The 25,172-nt window shown below is 39.8% G+C and overlaps 1 protein-coding gene across 1 annotated transcript; it reads left to right on the top strand.

Moving 5' to 3' along the window:
- The first annotated feature begins 146 nt into the window (after nt 1-146).
- On the top strand, nt 147-25,074 carry pop1 (POP1 homolog, ribonuclease P/MRP subunit). The gene is made up of 16 exons (XM_066690750.1): nt 147-245; nt 748-885; nt 1,147-1,269; nt 1,456-1,631; nt 2,170-2,418; nt 2,504-2,591; nt 3,024-3,202; nt 3,472-3,725; nt 6,612-6,705; nt 7,079-7,187; nt 9,265-9,384; nt 9,878-9,999; nt 17,543-17,734; nt 19,174-19,328; nt 19,983-20,258; nt 23,405-25,074. The coding sequence occupies exons 2-16, from the start codon at nt 750-752 to the stop codon at nt 24,042-24,044; spliced, it is 2,913 nt and encodes a 970-aa protein (XP_066546847.1). The 5' UTR covers nt 147-245; nt 748-749; the 3' UTR covers nt 24,045-25,074.
- Nucleotides 25,075-25,172: the final 98 nt, after the last annotated feature.

Below are 25,172 nucleotides of genomic sequence, written 5' to 3' on the forward strand. Positions count from 1 at the left end.
TTCTTACATGTAACGTACCTGTAGTGTTATTGCTTAGTCTTAAGAGAATATATATATCATGATACATTAATACATTGTCATTGGATAACAATCGTATTTAACTACATTTCCCAAGTTTCACAGCTGCCAAAGCGGAAGTACTTGAAGTTGTTGTACACGGAAGTGAAAGTTCATTCAGCAAAGCAAGAAAGCATGGTTTGGAGAGCTGCACCACGTCTTGTTTAACGTTCACATCAGCGACGAAGGTTAAATGTTTTACTTTATAGTTAACATGTATTTATGTAATCGAAGACATTGTGTTGTACATTTTAAAGTGGGGGGTATTTTCTGTTTTATACTAAACAATGCTGATTCATATTACGATATCTACTGTGAATATTTTCGAAATGACAAATCTAAAAAGTAGAACTTATTTAATAGTGTGTATATTCATTGTGTCGACTTTTTAATAAGTTTTGTAAAATCGTATATTGCAATTACGTACCAACACCGTATTTTGTCGTCAGGAGTTTTTGCAAGTCATTGATGCGACACCATAAATTGTCTGTGGACATTTCTGCAGTTTACTTTCAAATGTTTGGTGTAATGTTTAATCAGTCTTTTAGGACTTTCACCATTGTTTAACATTTATGACTCGCTATGAATTATAACAATGCAATTTGTAAATAATAATAATAATAATAATAATAATAGTGTGCTTTATAATCGTATGTGATCTAATAAAGCAATAATTTCTTCATTTGTTAGACATGTCCGGAGCAAAAGAAAGGATGCATAAAAAAAAGATGAGGAATCAGCCTAGCAATGTCACTTTCCCTTCCCCTGGGTGGGACTCTGCGGGAGATGAGAGACCGAAGCGACATGGAGGACAGACACCGATGCATGGTACACACAATCTATACAGCTTTGCTGATTGTATTAATAACACACATAAAAACGTTTATATGCGATTCTAGCATTATTCATTCAGTTATCAATTTATATTAAAATTATTAAATCTGATTTATTATAAATTTAGAAGCGAGACAGATAAGGAAATAATTACAATAAGTCCTTTCCCAACAGACTTTCAGTTAGCATCACACACTTTCACATTAGTGTTGCAAGCAGTGAGTGCTATCTTCAGTTTTGTTTTGTGGTTTACAGATAGGAGGAATGATGATTCTAATAGCCAGGGCCAATCTCCTTCATGGACCAGAGGACACCACTGGGGGGGCAGTGAAAGGGGACCTCGGGGCTATTCACAGGAGCTCCCAAAATATATTACAGGTAAGATTTTCAAACTCCCCTTTAATGTAGTCCCTATCCCTATGTAGTCAATCCCTAAGAAATAAAATGTATCTGATATGAATAATTTAAAGTTTCCAAATTTCCTTTTAGCATTTGAAAAATGTGAATTTGTTTGGCAGGCCGTTAAATGCTTGCTTTGTGTGGTTCTACCCCTTTTTCTCTCAGCGTCAGTGTTTGCTCGGGCCAGAGCAGCAGAGGTGAATGCCATGCTTAAAGCAGTGACCAAGACAACAGGAAGTGCTCATGTGTTCGGCCCTCTGCCCAAACACATGAGGAGAAGAGCCATGAGCCACAACGTCAAGCGTCTTCCCCGAAGACTGAGGGCCGTGGCCAAAAAGACGGTATGTCAACCATTTTCTAGTACTTGTGGGACACTTTCCCTGCCAAGATATAAAAGGGTGTGAAATGATTCTCAGAATAGTGTTTTTCATATTTTATCTTGCTAATATTAAGCTTTTTTTTTTTTTTTTTGGTATTATATATTTTTCTACTGTAGACTGGTATCTCTTGACCAAAATATAATAGTTCTTAGTTTGAAAGGCCTGTTACAAGATCAGAAACAAATTGGATTCCCAACACTGCCTTGCTAAGTTGCCACACATATGCCCCTCATAGAGGGGAAGTTCGGTTTCTTCTGAATTGTCTACACAACAGAGGTATTATAAAGTTCTTGAGTTCTGCAGAAATATGTCTTAAATACTTTTAAATTCAGGTGAATAAAGACTGAATCCTTCAAAAACATGCACTAAGGTGGTTTTTATACAAGTTCAAGCTTATAGTCATATCAGAGAGAGACTTGGTTGTTTATTAAAAAAAGTCTTGGGAAATATTTTGTAGGTATTGGCTGTCTTTAGTTATGTTACTCTTTTCTGTCTTTAGCTGGAAAAAACGAGCCAGCAGAAAAAGGAGCAGTCCAAGAGCAAGAGCCGCCGTGCTCGCCGGAGACATGGAAACTTGCTGCTGGAGTTCAACCGCAGGCAGAGGAAGAACATGTGGCTGGAGACGCACATCTGGCATGCCAAGAGGTTCCATATGGTGAAGAAATGGGGCTACTGTCTAGGTGACAGGCCCACTTATAAGTGCTACCGAGCTTGCTTTCGAGCAATGACTAACCACTGCCTCCTCCAGGTCAGTGGCATTCTCCGTATACCCTTTACTGCAATAAGTACAGTAACCACAGAGTGTGAAATACCAGTCTTTGTTCTTGTCGCAGGACCTTTCCTACTACTGCTGTGTGGAGCTACAGGGAGAGGAGGACAAGCTGTTAAGTGCTCTGAGTCAACTGACTAATAAAGAGACTGGTATTTAAGAGTTACTGTTTACTCTATCAGAAGGGATTTTACTCCCTATATTATGGTTATGGCCCCATCAAGTTTTATTCAGCTTCTCATTTCCCTCAATCTAGTGGGTAACAATCCTGGTTCTGAAGAGTATTTACCTTAAATAAATCAGAGCATGAAACAGAAAATAATGTTGCTCTTAAGATTTATTGTCTTTATAATTTTAAAGATAGAAATTCATTGTTCCAATTTCTATACTGAATTCTAATTCCAATTACTGAATGTAGGAGAGAGGTCCTTACTAATAGTGTTATTTGTGTGTGGTGTGGTCTAAAGTAAAACGAAATATATGTATCTTTGAAAAAGGTCTCTCGTATGAATAGGGCAAAGAAACACCTGAAAACCAAATTTGCCTTTTTGCACGTAATCACATGATGGTATTCCTCTGTTCAGGGCCAACATTTGCAGCAGCAGCGTGTCTGTCGGGGAGGCGTCAGGGCACTGTATATGTGTACAAAGCAGACCAGTTCCCAGACCAGCTGCTTGGACAGGTCCTCTTCATGTGGAGACCGAAGACTGGGGCTTCAGACCACAGGCAACTCTGGATTTGGGCCCATCCTTCTCTAAAGCAGGTATGACCAGCAGTGCTGCCAACATGCATGCATTTTGACGCACTCCTTTTAACAAAATAACATGGTCACATTCAAGGAATACATTTGCACACACACATTTGTTCGACAAATGGCTTTGCCTCGAGCAGCCGATTAATTTAATTTGTCCGAAAGTACAAAGCAGTTACTTAAGTTTGTTCTTCGATAGTGTTTCAACCAGGAATGCACTAACTCTGCTGACCGCAATGATGTTGCTTTTTAAAACCGCTAAAATTGCCATGGTTTTCCAGGACCTTCTGACTGAGCTGCAGTCTGTATGCCAGTGCTCAGAGCCAATCAATCCCAGGGCTCCAGAGGCTCACCCAGCCCCGGCACCGTGCCCCACTGAGAGTGCAGCCGAAGAGAAGCCAATTGGGAAGAAGAGGAAGAGAGCAGATGGGGAGGGACTGGCATCCGTTTCCGTAAAGAAGATCATTGGAGATGGCACTTGCCCACCAAACAAACCAGTGTCCTGGAATTCAAAGACAACTGGAATAGTCATAAGGTAACGCCATCACCATTCCTGCACATCCATCTGAACCCCATCTCTGGGAACGGGAGTGGTAACATGAACAAAAACACATAATTTGATTGCTTTTAATAGAAAAGTGTGCAATTATAGTTCCCAGTATAATTTGCAGTGAGCTAGGGCTTACCGTGGGGGGTGTGGCATGTGGCTTTCTTGCGCTATTCTGAAAAAGTAGAACTCTTCTGTTTTATTGCTCAATTAATGGGTAGAACTAGTTACTACAGAAATGCAAAATAAAAGTAATATTAATAAATAAAGATTAAAAAGAATGATGTGCAAAATACATTGCAAATACTTGAAAAGGAGCATTTGAAGTCGATTTTTTAGATTCAAATACATATTTTAAATAACAATATGTAAATGAATCCGTTTCAGTGTTGTTTTTAAGTGTTACAAACAGAATACAATTAACACCTGCCTCCCGCCAAATGCTGGTAGATTTAGCCAGTGATGGGTAAATCTGTCAATCTTACCAGCCACTTTGGCGGGTAGCCAACAAGTGTACGGGAACTCAACTTGTTTTAATTTCTCATAATGTATTGGTCGATAAGTTTCAAAAAGTGTTTTCGAATTATAATAGTTGCGTTGACAAAGTTCATATTCGCACAATCGGTGGAATTCTCCAGGTCTGCGAAAATGGCTTCCTTACAGAGAAGCACATGAGTGTATAATAATGTGCAGTGCAATTAAACTACCACGAATCTACAGCTGATATGTTAACCCACCTAAAAGCCAAACAACCTTCTGTGAAACTAGCAATGACAGAAAAGGAAAGTGCAGCAACAAGCACATTATATACACACAGCCAGCTATTGCTATTTATTCTGTATTCGCTGGAACTCAAATGCACAGTTCTGTTTCCGAACGCAGAGCGACAGTCTGAGTGTGGTTTGGACGGGAAAAGTCAATTGTTTAGTCAAGTAGACTGTATAAATTAGCTAGATAGATAGGTCTTATACATGTTGTATTTCGGTGTTGTGACCAGAAAACATTGGCACAAGGACGCTACTCTTAAGGCATTTTCGTTGTAGCTCACATTGCTAAACTGGCAAATGAATGAAAGTGTATAAAAATTTAAAGAAAAACATATTGGTCTGTCAGTTACAGTTGTAGTGGCAAAATATTCCTTTATAAACATATAGTCACAACCTTTATGGTTAATTTGAAATTGTTATATTGAGAATACTTTGAAATGTAATGACTTTTAATGACCGTGCGGAAACCCAGAGAAGGGAGTAGCAGTGAAGAGGAAGAGGAGTATGAAGAGCAACAGTGTGTCACCATATAACACCCCTTCTCATGTGTTAGTTTAGTGTTTTGATACAGATCCCCATTAGCTGCCATGTTATTGCATATGTGATAGATTAATTTGAAAAAGATTCTCCCGCACAGTCTCTACTAGAAAGTGTTATAATTCAATAGAATGCAGTGTTTTGGTCAAAGACCCACTTGCAAGTAGAAACTGTGTGGGATCATGTTTTTCTATCCAGATCCTTTTCCCTCATATGCACCTGTCTAAGAGTCTATACAGGTGTGGGATTAGCTTTTGTTATTGTGATTGATTAATTACCTGAATAAATGTCATGTTCTAATGTTTTCACAACACATTTATGCACCCTCATGTATTTCTGGTGATGTTTGCCTTTGCCTGGTAAAAATACCAATTGGCTGTTAAGTTTTTTTCCTTCTACCAGACACAGGTGGCCAAAACAGTTAATTTTATCCCCTGGTTACAAACGTGTGCTTTTAGTTATGTTGTCTGTGGAGTTTCCCTGCCAAAAATACCAACATGACAGTTGAACATTGCAACTCTGATGCGATATTAGACAATTTGTTAAACATTGCATCGTACCTGTCAATTTGTTATGCACTTTTCATCACAAGTTTTTAATCACAAACCGTCACCAACAAAAGTTATCTTTTGGAAATCACTACAAAACAAATAGCGCTATAATAAATCGTAAATAACAGATTCAGTATGTATTCACATACAAATTTAAAAAAAAAAAAATCACTCGGGCTACAGCTAAGCAGGCTTCCTATAGAAACTATAGAACTACCAGGCATCCACTCTTGGCTTGTTTACACTCTTTCACATCGCACAGACTTTCCTCATTCTGCACAATGCATGTTCAGATTTTGCGCCGATTCTGTGCAGAATGACTAAAGGCAATGACTAAAGCCACATAGCTCTCAAGTTTTCAAAACGTCAGTGTGTGAGATTTGTCACTTGAAAAAACACAAAAACCGGTCAGCCTGAGAGCCAGGGTTGGGGGGGTGCGCATATATGTTGAGCACGTGGCGGGTGTGCGTCAGGGGGTGGGGGCCTGTGCGTAGCATAGTTTGTTCGAAATGCGTGATATGTGCGTGACTTCAGAGCTATGTATGCAAACACACACTTCTAGCATATCAATACTAAATAGGTATTGACAATAAATTATTTTTCACCACAGTGAGGGTATGACACCGCGGTGAGGCTGTATAACGTTTACCGGCACAGCCCTACTGTGAGCTAATGATAGCAAAGTTCTAGTCCTGATTGAAATTTCATAAGGAAAATTGCCAATTTGGATTACACCATATACACTTCTGTGCATATACAAGTTGTGTATTTGTTGTCCTTTTGTGCCACATGGCCAAACAAATGCATGAAAGTGTTTTTTTTTTTTTTTTTTTGTGTGCGTGTTATTTTATAGCAATCCGTCCCTGTTCCCTACCCCCACTCCACCCCACACACTCTCATTCGTAAACACCAACCCCCTCCCAACAACAAATCCCAAACAGACCACCGTACCTATATACTTTCCTGGGGGAAATGCTGACATACCATTCATGTTTAAGATGTACCTTGCTGCCTTTCAGTGACCTTACAATGGAAATTCTGAGGTATCGTCTGATTGGACCTCTTTCCCACTGCATTCTGACTGATACTTTGAGGCCAGCGACAGATTCTAAAGTAAGAACCCAGACATTTTCTTACTACATTTTTACTGACATTTTATCAGTAAACCCAATTGTGTACATGTCTTAAGTATTGTCTTGGGTTACAGATTCTTGGGCATCATGAAAGTAATTTGAAACATACTGCTACTCAGACCAAAAAAAAGATATTGTATATCTAGTAATTCATATATTTGGTTTACTGTTTCACTTGAACTAGTTTTTCTTGACTGAATTTTCTGGCATATTCGATTTCTACATTAATCAAATAGAAAGTCAAGAGGTAGGAAACACATTTTCTTTAACACTCCCAAGAAACTAAACCTTACAAGGTCGTGATGTTAGTATCCATAAAGATACCATATTTCTTTTTTTTTTTTTTTGTACAGCTTGCAGGTGCAACAGTGAGCTCTTGCTTTTGGTGGCCAGAACACTGTATGAATGATAATAATATGTTGCTTCACCATCAACAAGCAGATATGTTCCAGCTGTTTTCAGGTAGGTGCCTACCTCTTCCTTACAAATTGTTATCCACTGCTTGCTGTGACTTAACTGCAAGCTTTTTTTTTTTTTTTGAGGACTGCTTAAGCTAACACTAATGGAAGGAAAAACATAAAATTAATCCACCATAGCTATCTCTGTTAGTGTGAAATGGTTGAAATGCATATTGTTATTTAGTTACTGTGTATCAAAAACATTTACATATATATATATACGATTGACTTTTCCTCTCCAAACCACACTCAGACTGCCAGTCTATGTTCTGAAACATAACTGTGTGTTCGAGTTACAGCAAATACAAAATAAATAGCCAAAGCTGGCTGTGTATGTATTAATGTGTTTGTTGCGGTCCTCTTTCCTTTTCTGTTCTATTATAATTCTGAAATGCCTTGATCCAGGTAATTAAAAAGTCCGTAATTATGACTATGAAAAGTAATTAAGTCATTATTTTTCCACATCCTTAACCATCTTACTTCTGCTTCATTGCTCTCCATGAAATATGTCCCCCTGGACTGAAGACTGTCCAGATGCCATATATTTCCAAAAACATGATATTGTGGTTTGCCAAATCAACTAACATACCAACACTACAACGTCCACAAATTAATTTGTATTTTGAAACATACCGACAAATACTCGGAAACTAAAAGTTGATTTTCCCGTACACTTCTTGGCTACCTGCCAAAGTGGCTGGTAAAATTTACAGATTTACCCAACACTGGCTAAATCTACCTGCATTTGGTGGGTGGCGGATGTTAATTTTATTCCCTGGTTAGGAGTCTATGTGGACTCCTCACTCTCACCATCCAAACAATGTGGGGAAGCAATAAAAAAGGCAAACAATGTTAGGGTATATTGTCAATAGTGTAGAATTTAGAACAAGGGAAATAATGTTTAGACTGTACAATGCACTAGTTAGATTTCATCTGGAATATTGTGTACAGTTCTGGGCTTCACACTTCAAGAAAGATATTGCTGCTCTAGAGGCAGTTCAGAGGAGAGCAACCAGACTTATTCCAGGTTTGAAGAGAGTGTCCTACTGAGAGACTGAGGGAGATGCTTCTTCACACATAGAGGCGTCACAATCTGGAACAAACTCCCCAGCGATGTGGCAGAAGCTAAAAATTTGGGAACATTAAAAAATAGACTGGCTAGGATCCTTGGATCACTTACTTATTAATGGACACCAAACGAGCACGATGGATCTAATGGCCTCCTCGTTTGTAAACTTTCTTGTGTTCTTATGTTCATAATTCCCACTGCCGTGTCAGTGGGCACTGGACCAGATTAAATTTAGACAATGTATTTTTAAAATATATGATTACACTGATTAAAAAGAAAAAAAAGATCACTATATCTCCTATTTGCCAGCATCCCAGCTAACGCATTATGGCAACATTGTGTGTTAGCAGGGATACCTGTGGACCACTGCATTATGAGTGGTTCCTTTATCCTCGATCTTGCAAGTGTTTTGCAATATAATGGATATGTAAAACAAAACAAATGTTTCGACAAACATTTTCTGTTTGGATTTTTTTGGTAAATGCATTGAAGACCCCAAACAGTTTAATGTAAATTTGCAAACTGAAAATTGGTATATCACAGAGGAACAAGCATTTCCAGGATAATTTAACAAACGTACATTTAAATTATGATGCGTTATTTATTAGGCTTAACAGGTCAATTGCATAGAACTGAAAGCAGCACACTGGAGATGATCCCATAGTATGCAGCTCCATACAACTCCATTGCTGTTGTTATTATTATTGTTGTTGTTATTATATCAGTATAATAATAATATATAATGTTGACACTAACTCTGAACTGTAGAAGGGGAGGTAAACCAAAGTTAAGGTTAAGGTTACTGTGTTGCAGTGTCTAGTATTTACTACTTTCAGTACAGTACTGAACACCGGGATATGTTCATCAAGGTTTTTACACCGATTTTGGTATTCCATGCAATTACAATCAATATAATCCAATTGCTTGTAAACAATACATTAAAACTTGGTTACTTTTTGAGATTTTTGAACACTGAAGGGCTCTTAATAATGCCTGGTGGTATTCATTGCAGGGGTCTGTTCTACAGCTGAGATCCCAGCAGGCACTGTCCTTGGACTGACTGTGGATGACCCCAGACTGACAATACCAAAAAAGAGGAGCAAAGTGATGCCTGATACTGAGCAGCTGCAAGGTAACCTTGGACATCAGATTTCCTTTTCATCGACAGCTGGGATGGATTGCTTTAAGTATCATTTTGTATTTATTGTTGATTAACCTAATTCAGGATCTTGCCATAAGTGGTTAACCCTTTACCATAGCACTCATCAGACCTGAGTGAGGAAGGTGTCGGTACATCTCTGCTGGTCTTGTGCTCCTGGGGAGCCTCTGCTTGTCCATGCAGATGAACCAGGTTCGAATCCTGGCAAGGCCCATGACCTCCTGTGCCAAGATCACACCTTGTGTAGCAGGTTATACATTGGTAACTAGTTTACAAATATCCATGAGGAAGATGCACGTGTAGTTGAAGTGGTTTGGTAAAGATCCTAGATGGAATAATACAATAAAGGGATAGTTGAGAGTGGGATATGGGAAACAATATTTAGGTACTATTGAATATTTAGTTGGTGCTAACCCTTTTACTACTGGTCAAACAGATGTGTGCCTTTTCTGACTTTCTCTTTCAGGAGTGGATGCAGAGAAGGTCAGATCGCTGACTCTTCAGGGAGTTCCAGTAGAATACGCTGAGAGCTCCCTATGGGACCAGGCAGTGCGGGACAACGTCACACAAAACAAAATTTCAGAACAGGTATTCTTGCATTTAAAAATGTATATATGGGGTAGACATACAGTGGCTCTGAAAAGTATTCACCCCCCTTGGACTTTTCCACATTGAAATCAGAATGGATTTTTACGTTTTTGTCAAGTAATTATTTGAATGGAGTCCACCTTTGTGCAATGAAGGTGTGTCACATGATTTCAGGTTAAATACACTTGTCTCTGAGAGATCCAACAGTTGGTTAGTACAAATCCTAACAAAATCTACATATTGAAGACGAAGGAACATTCAAAGCAAATCTGGAGTGAGTCTTCAAAAGCACCAATCAGGGGTAGGATATAAGAACATTTCCAAGGCATTGAATATCCCCCAGAGCACAGTAAAGTCCATTATTAAGACATGGAGAAAATATGGTACAACTGTGAATCTGCCTAGATCAGGCCGTCCTCAAAAACTGAGTATCCGGACTGGAAGGGAACTATTCAGCGAGGCCAATGGAAACTCTAAAGGAGTTAGTCTTCCATGGCTGAGCTGGGAGACACTATGCATACTGCAACAATAGCCTGGGTGCTTCACGAAAGTGGCATTGGTGAAAAAATCTTGCATGAAATCTCGGCTAGAGTTTGCCAGAAGGCTGTTTGGCCTCAACGCTAAGCGCTAGGTTTGGCGCAAGATTAATACCACACATCATCCTGAGAACACCATCGTGAAGCATGAACTGAATGCGTGCCGCTATCGGGAGCCAGTGGAGTAGCGTGTGCGAATCGTGGCAGAGAGAATACCAGACGAGCCGCAGAGTTCTTGATGAGCTGGAGTGGGTGGGTAGTAGATGCAGGCAGGCTGGCCAGGAGGGAGTTGTAGTAGTCCAGGCGGGAGAGAACCAGTGACTGGACGAGAAGCTGAGTCGAGTAGTCGGTGAGGAAGGGACGGATCCGGCGTATGTTGCTCAGGAAGCATCTGCAGGTGTGTGTCAGTGTGGTGATGTGCTGGGTGTAGGAGAGCGCAGGATCGAGGGTGACTCCTAGATTTTTAGCGGAAGAAGAAGGAGAGAGTGTGGTGGATTCCAAGGGGATCGAGATGGGGAGGTCAGCAGAAGGTGAGGAAGAGTGGGGGAAAAAGAGGACATCTGATTTGGAGAGGTTGAGCTTGAGGTGGTGCGAGTGCATCCAGGCGGAAATAGCAGACAAGCAGGAAGAGATGCGTGAGGGGATGAGAGGGTCAGAAGAGGGAAAAGACAGGAAGATCTGGGCATCATCAGTGTAGAAGTGGTAGGAGAAACCATCGGAAGCGATGAGGGGGTCCAGGGAGCGAGTGTAGAGAGAGAACAGGAGCGGGCCCAGGACGGAGCCTTGGGGAACGCCTGTCAGGAGAGGTTGGGGGATGGATGAGGAGCCTCCCCATGTCACTTGGTAGGACCGGTCACTGAGGTAGGAGGAGAACCAGGTGAGAGCAGTCCCAGAGATCCCAAGGTCAGCGAGGCAGGAGAGGAGGATGGAGTGATCAACGGTGTCAAATGCTGCGGAGAGGTCAAGGAGGATGAGGACTGAGGGAGAGGGAGGCCGCCCGAGCACGGCTGAGGGAGTCAGTGACAGCCAGGAGAGCCGTCTCAGTGGAGTGAACTGTGTGGAAGCCGGATGTGGGAAGAGTTGAAAATTGCTGTTCACCAAAGGTCCCCATCCAACTTGAAGGAGCTTAAGCAATATTGTAAAGAAGAATGGGCAGAAATTGATGTGTCCAGATGTACAAAGCTGGTAGAGACTTATCCACATCAGGGCTCGCAAAATCGCTAGCCCGACGTCCCGGGGCTTTAGTGTTTTCCAGTCGGGCTACCAAAATGCATCACCGGCCTGCCCAACGGGCTCTCTGAAATAGTATAATCAAATCCATCCCTTGATTCACGTTATTCACTCTCTTGACTTGATATTTTAAGGAACAATACGATCGCGGAAGTTTTTGATCATGCAGATTTGTCCGCAGTGAAGTTTAGCTTCAAGCCGTGTATCGACTGTGCAATGGTGCACAATGAAGTCCGTCTTTGCTAAAAGTCAGCGGCCAGAGCAAAGAGCAAGTGCGGTGCGGGGGCGGACGCTGTTTTCTCCGTTAAGAGTGGGGGGGTGCTGATGGTGTTTCCTCCGGTATGAGCACGGGGGGGGGGGGGGGGGCGGGGGGGTGTTTGGTGCTAACAGTGTTTTCCCCGGTAAGAGCGTGGGGGGTTGGGTTTCTCCGGTAACAGCGGAGGAGGAGGGGGGGCAGACCGGGTCGGCTTCTCGGGCCGCGTATTGGGTAGCCCAGGAATACGCAGTGCAATTTGTCCTGAATCTCCGTGCTGGAGCTCTTGTTTTAAGAGGAATACATGAATAAAAAAAATGAAGACCCACTTTCAGTGAATGTGTCACTTTGCGTGTCAGAATGTCTGAATCCATGTGCAACACATACACTACCGTATATTCTGCTATATAAACAGCATAACATAATTAGAGCACCATTTACTTGCCTCACAAAACTCTGGTATTATTATTATTATTATATTGAATTTATTGGCACACTTTAATATGTGAATTATTCCATCAGAAAATGAACACATTTAGCGTTGTCAGGCTTTTATTCGTGCTTAATGGATAAAACAACAGAGCTACGCGCTCGGGTTTATGTCGCACCTGAGCCTCGAACGTTCGATCTCAACGGGAGACCAAAACCGAGTGCAGTGTTAATATCACTGTCTCTTACGATTATAACTCGCTATTAAATCAGTCGTACATGACCAAACATCAATATCCCCAATGTATGTAAAAATACTTATAGTTAAGACCTCATGTCAAACATTATCTTGTTCTCCCTTGTTTTTATGCCCCTTCTACCGGTTAACTTAAACATGCTGTGCTGATGCTCATGTGTCTGGCGTTGCGCTGCAGGAGCCATTTGTTCCGCCAGGCGGCACAGAAAATTTGGGTCGCTCCAATTCTTTAATGCAAAAGTCTCCGTGAACCACTGTGATTGGACCCATACACTGCCACTTAATTTAACTCTGCACTGGTACCATGAAAAAAGTTACATTGACATTGGGGTGCGGTCACAGAGACCCCATGGTACCACAGCAGGAAAGTAGAGGGTTTCACCAAAATGGGTGTGTTTGGTGCTAGATAAATGGTTCAGTAGAAATACAAATAAATCACATTCATTCCCTTTACCTCATGTTTTCAAAAGGTAAATCACTCAGCACCAAGCAGACACTTACATGATAGATTAATAGAAATTTCAGTTCAGTTAGAACCAGATGCACATTTGTATTGATTATTCTAATTTGATTTATTTTAAATCTGATTGTTGATATTTGTGTTCTGAAAAAGTTTTTGATTGATGTTTGGACTCCTAACCAATTTTCTACATAAAAAAAAAACAAAAAAAAAACTTTTTTATTTGAGCTAGTAAAATCCGTTCCGGGCTACCAAAATCTGAAGAGTGCCTGCCCAAAAGGTCTACCAGAGATTTTGAAATTTTGCAAGCCCTGCTCATAGACTCTTGGCTGTAATTGCTGCCAAAGATGCCTCTACCAAATATTGACTGAAGGGGTGATTTACTTACACATTCAATTATTTTCTGTTTTCTATTTGTAATTAATTCAGAACAATGTGCAGATTTATATTTTTCACTTTGACATTATGGACATTTTCTGTTTTGATTAGTAGCAAAGACTCCTGATGAAATCCACTCTGATTTCATGTTGTAACACAATGAAACAAAGTGAATACTTTTGACAGTCACTGTATCACTTTGCTGTCATATGGTAAGTATGGTAGTCCATCACAGAAGTTGGTTTGTCCACATTATTCAGTGGGTAAAAATGTCAATTTTACGTCTTATTAAATATTGAAATATGTAGGTGGATAAAATTTGAAGGTAGTTAGTTTTGATTTACATCAGCAATATTGTAAAAATATTTATCTGTTATCTATAATCCAATGTGAAATAGTTTTTGCCTATGGCTATAAGGAAGTACATATACATTAAACACTAATTCAAAAGTCATTTGAAAATTAAGTTAAGCCAGTGTCTGCTATCATACTTTTAAATTATTAAGCTTAATGCCTGCAGGTAATTGGTTGGCTCTATCTGCTGATATTTAGTACTTTCACATTTTCTGTCTGCATTTTTGCAGTTCCCTTATCACTGTTAATATTATGTTTCAGCTGCAGGGACATCCTCCGTCTAATCAACTGAATATATTTTTTCCAATGCACCTGAAATGTGTGTTTGCAAATTACATTTATTCTTGTAATTTGTTATGTTTTTGTTAGAGGTGTGTTGTTCACATGAAGTCTTTCTCATTACGTGCTTTCAGTACTACCATCTGTTTTAGCAACTGTTTAGAAACATTTATTATACTGTTAATTATTCTCTTCATATAATTATTTGTTTGTATTTGTGTTATCCTCCCACATTCTTACATGGTCTTAGCAATTGCTGGTTGTAGCAGAACAAACAGAGGAGGCCATTTGACCCAATCGTGCTTATTTGGTGTCCATTAAGTGATTCAAGGATACTATCCAGTCTATTTTTACCACATTGCTGGGGAGTTTGTTTTAGATTATGACAACTCTCTGTGAAGAAGTCTCCTGCTTTCCATCTTGAATGCCTTGAAGCCCAATTTCAATTTGTGTCCCTGAGTCCGTTTGTCCCTGCTGATATGGAAAAGCTCCTCTGGTTTGACATGGTTGATGCCTTTCATGATTTTGAAGACTTGATTCAAGTCCCCATGTAGTCTCCACTGTTCCAGGGTGAAAAGGTTCAGTTCCCTCAGTCTCTCAGTAGGACATTCCCTTCAGACCTGGAATAAGTCTGGTTGTTCTCCTCTGAACTGCCTCTAGAGCAGTGATATCCTTCTTGAAGTGTGGAGCCCAGAACTGCCCACAGTATCCAGATGAGGTCTAACTAGTACATTGTACAGTCTGAACATTACTGCCCTTGTTCTAAATTCTACACTTTTGACAAAATACCCTAACATTGTTTGCCTTTTTTATTGCTTCCCCACATTGTTTGGATGGTGAGAGTGAGGAGTCCATGTAGACTCCTAGGTCTTTCTCATGCATTACTTCATCTAGTTCTATTCCTCTCATAGTGTAATTATAGTGGACATTTTTGTTACCTGCATGTAATATCTTGCACTTGTCCACATTGAATTTCATCTGCCAGGTGTCGGCCCACAACTAAATATTATCTTAATCCCTTTGAATAGCCTGTGCTGCCGAGATTGTATCTGCCAAGCCAACTATTTTAGTATCATCTGCAAATTTGCAAAGTTTGCTAACTATCCCAGAGTCCAGATCATTAATATACATTAGAAACATAAAGGCCCTAATACTGATCCCTGTGGAACTCCACTAACAACCTCACTCCAGTTAGAAGCAACTCCTCTAATCGACACCCTCTGTTTCCTATACAACAGTTGGGGGGGAACACCCAAATAAATTATGCAAACTTGAGTGCATGCAAATAAACATGCTTGCATAGAAACAGGAAAGAATTACATATAGCATTAAATGTTATAAATCTATGGGGTTGATGGTTCAACACTTATATAAAGTCTTTATGAAGAATATCTCTTACGTAGCAGAACAATTTTTAGGCTCTGAAATTTGCTTAGGCCTATATCTTGTATCTCTATTCTGTATTGATAGACCAGTGCCATTTCAGATGCTTTTTTTGATTTGCTCAGTAGATGTTGGCAGGCCATTATCACAACTGCAGTTTACATATATGCTTTGTGCGTGATCGGCCCAGGAAGTTCAAGTCGACTGGCCCACATTTATGGCCAGTCATAACTCAAAATACCGAAATAATAATGAAGTCTATATATAATAAAAATAATAGGCTATCCTATTGAAAGTATCTTACATTTTTCCGTAAAGGAAATATTTTTCTATTCATTATACTTTGTCTCTGTACTTTATACATTTAACAAAAAAAAAATTCACCTAAGCTTAGGGTGTCGTGGAGGAAGCGACTGCATTACCGTATCATGACAGAATGTAATTTTAATTAGAAACGCACTTATCTGAGATCTGAGTTTTTGTGACTCATGCACAGACAAACAATCTGATGGATTTTCTCCTTCTGGCACCAGTCCCCAAAAAGCTAATATTAATAACATTGTATATAGTGTTTTATTGTGATCTGTTATTTATATTTTGATTCTGTTTAAAATGATCAAAATTCTGAATCCTGCAGGATTATCTACAAAAAGTGCAATAATAAAGTTTTTAATAAAAGCTATATTCTGTCATGATATGGTAATGTGATATGTGAAAACGTATACATGTTTAAACATTACAAAATGTTTATTGGAGTGTGCAAACTTCCGCATTATGTCATTCATTTACTGTATGCAAACCTCACTCAAGCTCTCTCAGTATACTGGGATTCATTGCGCACAGCGTGACGGGAATTGAGGCGGAATGGAGTAGCTTGTTACTATAGAAGATCTTTGACTGACATGACACGAATCCACTATCAATACAGTAGATTCAAACAAAAGACGAAATTGGTTCACCAATCCCGTTGTAAGGCAAATCTAATCAGGGATTGGCTACTCCTCCCCCTTAGATATTACAATATTGGATTTACCCAAGCGATTCTGTGTGCGTGTGCGTGAGCCCAGTTAATAAGTGTGTAATTCTCAGCATGTAACAGGCTGAAAAAAGAAAAAAATATATATAAATCAAATATAGACCAGCGACCCACGCAGATCCAAACAGAGTGGCCCACTAGGGATTCTCCTGCACTTCCCAATTGCCAGTCCACCCCTGTCTACCAAGTTTCTAGGTGTTTCCCATTTTTCATCGTCTTTATGAAATAAGCTGCTACTTCTGTAATCTCATCTGGTATTTCACTTCTGTTCATTGAGACCTCTTCTTGTTCACTGCTCTCTGTAGACATCTTCCACTTATAATTGCATTTCTGTTTTTGAGTGTGTGTGCCAGCATAATTATTCAGGACAATGATTAAATTATCCTATTTTGAGGCGTTTGGCAGTTTTGATGTTCCTATTATTTTCAATGGTTTTATGTTAATTGTTAATCTTTCTTATGTAATATGTTTCCTTACTGTAGTTCAGTGTAATGAACTGATTGATTTAGGGTATTTTCTATTTTATTATCTTATTTTCTTCATAAGTTCTAATGTCTTGATCTTTTTATCTTGTGATGTATCCTTCATATTTTCTCATAGTTTCCATGGTATTACTCGTGATTATGTCTCACAGTTGTGTTTGTTGCATCTAAATCTTCTTGTTGATCATGAAGTACACTAACTTTCTATCTTGGCATATATTAGAGTACATAATGTCAAAAGTATCTAGCTGAGGTTACATAATTACTTTGTATGAGAAATCAATATTTTCATTTTATTCTATTGTTCTAAAATGCTTTTCAATTCTGGGAAATCCTTGACCGTTATTATTAACAAAATCCACCTGTGACCATGGTCCTAAAAATGTATGGAAGATTTTAGGCATGAAAGTTGTTTTCTTTAAGTTCTGTGTGGCAGTGATGGGTCACTTCAGGTTTTCTCTGTTTAGGAGCTGAACCGCATGAAGAGCGAGCTCCTGGTCCCAGGGTCACAACTGAGCCCCATTCCCTCTCAGTCCAGGGTGCCTATACTGCTTGTGCAACAGCCAGGGAAGCAGGTCGGAGAAGAGAGGGCGTCCTGGGGCACTGGGTGGGACATCCTGCTTCCAAAAGGCTGGGGAATGGCCTTCTGGGTACCTTTGGTATGTCCTCCGTTTCTGTGCTTACAGTCAATAATCACACATGTTCTACAGAATTAAGCAACATTTAACTCTACAGCTGTACATTAATAACCTCCATATAAACCTATCAAAAGAAAGCTTCTGTGTGTACTGTGTTTGCTAACCTGTTTGAGTTAAGGAAGTAAAACCTGAAACCCTTTGCATAACGGTCAAACCTAGCATAGTTCTGATAGATCTGGTAGACAGGTTAGAATTATTGTAAACAACAAACAAAGAGAAAAGATAATACTGGAATTTGAAAATGTTATGTTAGCAGGAGATCGGCTGTAACATCTTCATCGTCAAACAGTGGAATATAAGTAATATACACTGATCAGCCATAACATTATGACCACTGACAGGTGAAGTGAATAACACCTGTCAGTGGGTGGGATATATTAGGCAGCAAGTGAACATTTTGGCCTCAAAGCTGATGTGTTAGAAGCAGGAAAAATGGGCAAGCGTAAGGATCTGAGCAACTTGGACAAGGGCCAAATTGTGATGGCTAGACGACTGGGTCAGAGCATCTCCAAAACTGCAGCTCTTGCAGGGTGTTCCCGGTCTGCAGTGGTCAGTACCTATCAAAAGTGATCCAAGGAAGGAAAAGCGTTGAACTAGTGACAGGGTCATGGGCGGACAAGGCTTATTGATGCATGTGGGGAGCGAAGGCTGGCCTGTGTGGTCCGATCCAACAGACAAGCTACTGTAGCTCAAATTGCTGAAAAAGTTAATGCTGGTTCTGATAGAAAGGTGTCAGAACACACAGTGCATCGCACTTTGTTGCGTATGGGGCTGCGTAGCCGCAGACCAGTCGGTGCCCATGCTGACCCCTGTCCACTGCCAAAAGGGCACGTGAGCATCAGAACTGGACCACGGAGCAATGGAAGAAGGTGGCCTGGTCTGATGAATCACGAGTTCAAGGTGTTGACTTGGCCTCCAAATTCCCCAGATCTCAATCCAATCGAGCATCTGTGGGATGTGCTGGCCAAACAAATTCGATCCATGGAGGCCCCACCTCGCAACTTACAGGACTTAAAGGATCTGCTGCTAATGTCTTGGTGCCAGATTCCACAGCACACCTTCAGAGGCCTAGTGGAGTCCATGCCACGATGGGTCAGGGCTGTTTTGGTGGTAAAAGGGGGACCTACACAATATTAGGCAGGTGGTCATAATGTTATGGCTGATCGGTGTATATAATATAACCTGTTGCCCTGAATATATTTAACATCGTTTCATTTGATACTTGCTATGTGTTATGCACGTTCCCTATTAAAAGATCCAGGATATGTTAATGTATTATCATGGTGTGCTTTCAGAACCATTACTGGATGTGTGGATACATCTTTCTGGAAGGTTCTGTTCTGCACTTGGCTGCTCTCCCTGTATTACCTTCCAACTGAGCGTTCATGTTTTCTGTGCAGATATACAGAGGTGTCCGTGTAGGAGGACTGCAAGTGGGCCTGAAGCATTCCCAAAACAAGGGGACCTCGCACTTCCCCAACGACTTCCCTGACTGCCCTGCTGGTGTCCAATTCCTCAAGGAGCAGGAGACCCAGCTAACTGACGACTATAAGAGGTAAACGCCAGTCCTGTTATGTTTGTTTTAGTTGGGACAACAAAACATGATAATGTTGTTAAAATAAAATTTCAACACAATGAAATGTGCAAACAAGAAATGCACTTTATTAGTTGAAGGGACTTGTATTATAGCAGCACTGAGTCATTTCAATATACCTCCCCAAAGTCTTGAATTGTTCATTTCGCCATCAATTATACTGCGACACTGGCAGTGTGGCATTAAGCATATTTAGACTAGCAAGGTTTATGTACTATACTCTTGATATAATGTGAATCACAGATTAACACATTTCACTTGCATAGAAATAATGATAATTTGACAAACTGAAATGGGAACAGTTTTATTTTTCTGCCAACACTTGAATGAAATTTGACCTACTGGAAATGTAATAACACACAAAAGCTCTTATTACAATTGTTTATACATTTCCTTTAAAACAACAGGATTTCAGGTAATTTGCAGCAATATTCAATTAACTTTAAAGAGATGGAGTTTTTTTTTTTTTTTTTTTTTACTGTATTATGAAGGCCTTGGTGGGTCACATATGTACTAACATTATCTTAGGAGCATTTTAACAATTATTTTTCATACAGTTTAAGAATTTATGAAACTGTCAAAGTCCTGCTTCATTCTGTATTTTGTCCTGTGTAGGCGTCCGCCCGCCAAAAGACCCAATTACATTAAACATGGCTGCCTCGCACCTTTTTGTTGCCCCTGGCAACAGTTGGCAGAGGAGTGGGAGATAATAGTGAGTGATTGTGGAGCAGAGCAGCCTGCCTCTGTGAAGGGTGGTCAAGGCTCTCCAGCTGGGCCTCAGGGCTCTGAAGAAGCATGTTCTGGAGCTCCGAGCACTGTGGAAGGATTTGCACCACAACCAGAAGATCTAGCAGCAAACAGTAATGCAGAAACCAAATTCAAAGTTCTAAGGTTGGTGGAACTCTGATCTGTGTGTGTGATTATATATATATATATATTGCAGAATGCTTTATTTTGGGTCACCTAGAATTACAATGATTTAGGTGCAGCAATATATAAAACTTCTTACCCTGCTGTAACGTGAACATTAATAAACTGAAAATCAGCCTTTTACCTGCATGTCCTGAGCTGTTCCTCTATGCAGCTTCTCTCCAGCTCTTATACCAGTGGCATATCTGAGCTGTGCCATCACAATACAGCTAGTTTTCCAATGGCTATTATGGCCTACTGAGCCTTACCTTGAAACTCTGCCACCACAATCTATTTGGTACTGTCTCTGTGCCAGGCAGCAGGACTCCTAAATTAAGTAAAGTCTATTAGTTTGTTTCCTTGAAAGAAAATGGGCAAAAAACATCCAACAGTTTCGTTCAATATTTTCCGCTAAAGCAATCTATTTAAATTTGATTGAATTTGATAACTTCCATGTTATAACATTTATAATTTATGTTTCTACTGTCAGACAAAATTTAAAACTACTTAATCAATAGTGTAATCTGAATTGGCATCCCCCCTCCCCCTTTTTTCTTTTTAAAAATGTATTGGCAACAATAGGAAACAATTCTGTTTTGACTGCATTTAAATTGTTGGTAACTTACCTACAATTTGTGTTTTATTATGGTACAACATGTAGTGTCTAAATATTGAAAGATATATTTATTTTGTGCCTACCTATAGTCAGTTGCTTACACAAATTAAAATGAACTGCAAAAAAATGCCAAGTCTAGTTTTAAGTGTTTAGCATGCCAACACTGAGATAATTTGGCTTTTTATAGCTGTGCGAATCACATCTACTGCATATGAGGTCAGTTCTCAAGGCTTGGGTACTCCAGTGAACAGCAGTGGAAATGAAACACCCTCATTGCAAGTTCAATTCTGCTCTGAAGTCTTTTGTCTAAGATGCCTTATGATATTTACTTGCTATTTGAAAATAATTTAGTACACACACACACCCTGAAACCCCTAGGACATTATTCTTTACTCCTGTATGAAGACTCATAGTGTTCAATGCTGACTTACAATTCAGGTAGTTTGGAGTCTTATGACATAAATATGTTCCTTTGAAGACCAAGTTGTGTTTAATTTAAAAGAATACTCAGGACAAGAAATGGCTGTATTACTGCAGCCATGAAGCTAGGGCAATTTAGCCAGTCTGTTGATGAAAAGAGAAATAGAGCAGTGGCATCTGGCATGACTGACTTTCTTACAGTACTCAAAATACTTTAAAACATTGAAAGCATTTTTAATTATGTTTGAGCACATAACCTGCCTTAAAAATCAATTTTCATCATCAGATGGAGAGTTTGAGATCTAATCACCTTTCTGCATGGTGAAAGTACCGTTAGCTCTGTAGTATAATGCCATTACCTGACTAAATTGTAGCAGTCTTAGGACTAGTTCTGATCTGATTAGGAACCAAAAGTCTCTGCCAATAATAATCGCTGTGAATGCTTCCAATTTAATATGTCTAGGGGACTTTCATGATGTCTGAAATAGTCTGTGTAAGACATCCAATTATATTTTAATATTAAATGCAAATGATGTCCTGCTGGAGCTAGTGCTGATCATTAAAGCTTTGTTCCCCTCCACACTTTAACATGTGGGTCACTTAACTCCCATTCTTCTCTTCTACTAAACAAACTTCTCTTCAATCCATTATTCCTGCTCAAAGTCCATCCTTACCCCCATCCTCCACTATCTCATCTCATGACTTTCCCTCCTTCCTCTGTTCTAAAAATTCTAATATTCAAACACTTCTTAAAAATACTCCCTAACTGCCTACTTCCTCTGTCCCTTCTTGATCTCTTCTGCTTGTGTCTTCCTCCTCCCTAAATTATTCTCTCCTTCACCCTGTCTCATTCTGAGATCAGTTCTCTACTTCTCACACACAATCCTACGACTTCTGGCTTTGATCCCCTCTGCACTTTACCAGTAACTCTCTGATTTACTTCCCTTTCTTTCTCTTCATTTCTTCCCTGCTTTCTGTAAAATACCCTTCTGGGTTCAAAAAGGCCAACATCACCCTTATCCATCAGAAACCTTCTCTTGACCATACCTCCCTTCAGTCCTATCATTCTATCTCTTTGCTGCCTTTCCTATCTGAAAATCTGGAATATGCAGTTTAAATTCTTCTCTTCTCTGCTCTCTCATATTTGAAAGTCTCAGGCACTGCTCTCACCTGGTTCTACTCTTGTGTCTCTGATTGCTCCTTCCAGGATTTCTAGCATGGCTGTCTCTCTTCACCATATTCTCTCTCTACAGGCATTCCTCAAGGATTGGTGTTAGGACCCCTTCGCTCTACTCTGCTCTTTGAGTTCTGTCATCTCACCTTTCCCCCTCTTCCTCCACTAAAAGACCTGGTGTCACACTTGATCCTTCCTTTTTGTGCACACTCTTGCCATTTCTTTCCTAGCAACATCTACAAGATTAGTTATTTTCTTAGTATTTAGTCTACTCTGCTTTCAATCCAGGCATCAAGACTCAACTATTCTGGCTGGCTTTCTGGTTTCTGTCCATTTGTCCACTTCAATTTGTTCAAAACTCTTTAACTTGCTTCTCTCATGCTATTCCTTGATTTGATACTGTTAATCTGGCTTCCTGTTGCTACCTGGGCTTTTTTTCTTCTCTCCTCACTGTATGTTAGTGATTGTTAAACCATTTGAAGTCACCTTAGATAAAGGCAACAGCTGAATAAATTAATTCAAATTAAAAAACATCAACTTGAGCAGAGTAATTTAAGTTCATAGTTCAAAAGATACATTTCATTGCAAATCGGTTTAGTTGGGACTGTAGTATTTGTATTTGGTATTCATAATCATGTTACCATGGTTTTATAGTGCAGTGGTTTTAGGACTAGAACACCCAATGTGTCAGGAAAAATACCATGCATTCCTGACAGGTATGACTGAAATCAGCAAATTACTTAGGATATATGCAGACATAACAAAGTAGCAGTTTAAGCTGTTTGGCTAGAGGTTTTCTAATACAAATGATGTAACAAAGATTTTTCATTATCTAGTAAAGGGATCAAATAATTCCATTTTGTGAGTTTATTTATGTAATTTAAAGAACAGCCCAATAATATGACATGTATTCCCCAGGAATAAGAAAGTGTTGCGGCAGTTGTCAGCCTGGTGTCGACCCATTTCAGCAAAAGGTCAGAGGGCTCGGAAACCTGCAGGCTGCCCCCAACAACAGCAGCAGCTGTCCTCCCAGGTTGCTGCATCTCTCTTGGCAGCCCACTGCAGGAGTCTGGTCTGGACACGGCTCTCTCTGCTAAAGAAGGGCCGCCCTACTTTGCATGCTATGATCTGCATCCCCACCCCAGGGGACCTGCAGCAGCTCTGCAAAGACCAGGCTTACTGTGGGCCCCTCGAGCCACGCCACACAGACCACTTCAAACACAAAGTGAAACAACTCAAGAAGGGGGACCACAAAAAACTCCACCCTGAAAAAACAAGTCAGGCACCTGATCCCGCATCCGCTCCCACCCTCACGCTGGGGTTGTGGCCCGAGCCTCTGCCCAGCGTAACCTCTCACTGCTCCAGGGTGACTCTGGGTTTTGTGACACAGGGGGATTTCTCCTTGTCTACAGGGTGTGGGGAGGCACTGGGCTTTGTCAGCCTCACAGGCCTGTTTCACATGCTGTCCAGCCAGCCTGCTGAGAAGAGGGGCCTGGTGCTGGTGAGGAATGCAGCCTCTCTGCAATACAGATTTGCAAAGCTCAACATTGAAGTGTAATCAGTGCAAGCATATAGCCTAGAGCACTATGACAGACAACCCCCCAGACTGTGAGGAAATGAAAGGATATTAAGCCCACCTTAAAACAATATTCTCTCTGTGAGTGGCACGCAGGTGAAGATTCTGATGTTTAAAGCTTTGTTTGTATTTTATTTTTTCCTTGGTGAAGTAGGTTATGCATTGATATAGCAGACGCCTTTGAGTTGAAGCAGTGATGCTGCAAGCCCAGAACATGAATTACATTATTAATCCTAAATTGCCTTCCTATTAGAGGACTATCATTACAGCATGAACTAATACATTAGCCTGCAAAAATTTATAGCCATGCAAAATCAATGTTCTTCAACAAAGGATTAAAACAAAACATAAAATGTGAGGAGTTATGTATGCTTTGTTCACAATGAGCAAAAATAATAAATGCCTTATTTACACACACAAATTCCTGTGCTGTTAAGCTATGCTGACTTTTTATTTAGTCTTTTCACCACTGTTTTTTTTTCTGGCATAACCTAGTTCTTTTGTCAAGCGTGTACTGCAAATTTGTGGTCGGTCAATAAACATGATGCCCAGTGTAGTGGTTTGTTTTAAATAAACCTTGAATGTATTTTAATAACATCTGGTCAGTCCATGTTATGTACTGGCTTTATTTCTTTATTTAGTGAGTTTTAAATAGAAGTCTTCCTTCAAACATGATTTCATGGTGCATGAACATTTGTGTAGGTGTTTGACAGGAAAATCCTGTTGCCTGGCAACTGAGAATGAAGGCACCTTGTTAAGCATGACTACATTACACATCTGTTACTGGCTTTGAATATTGCTTGAACAATCCGTTAACTAGTTAAATTTATATTAATATACAAATATTTAACAGTTGCACATCCAGTACTTGAATGTGAAGAAAAATACATTCTACATTGTTTTGCACCTGTATTAGGCCTTCATAATCTTGTTTTGCAGTCTGCATATTATGTCCGAGTATGCCTGACGAAAAGTTACCTTGGTGTAACTAATTAAAAGGGTTTGAAAGTTCCATCTTTTTCAATTTGACTTATTTCCTGTCTATTTGTATCTTATTTCATTTCAGTAAATCTCACTTCTTTTCACTTCCAAAAATCTTTATCTTTATGG

This window comes from Amia ocellicauda, chromosome 18, assembly GCF_036373705.1.
Source record: "Amia ocellicauda isolate fAmiCal2 chromosome 18, fAmiCal2.hap1, whole genome shotgun sequence".
Classification (NCBI taxonomy): Eukaryota; Metazoa; Chordata; class Actinopteri; order Amiiformes; family Amiidae; genus Amia; species Amia ocellicauda.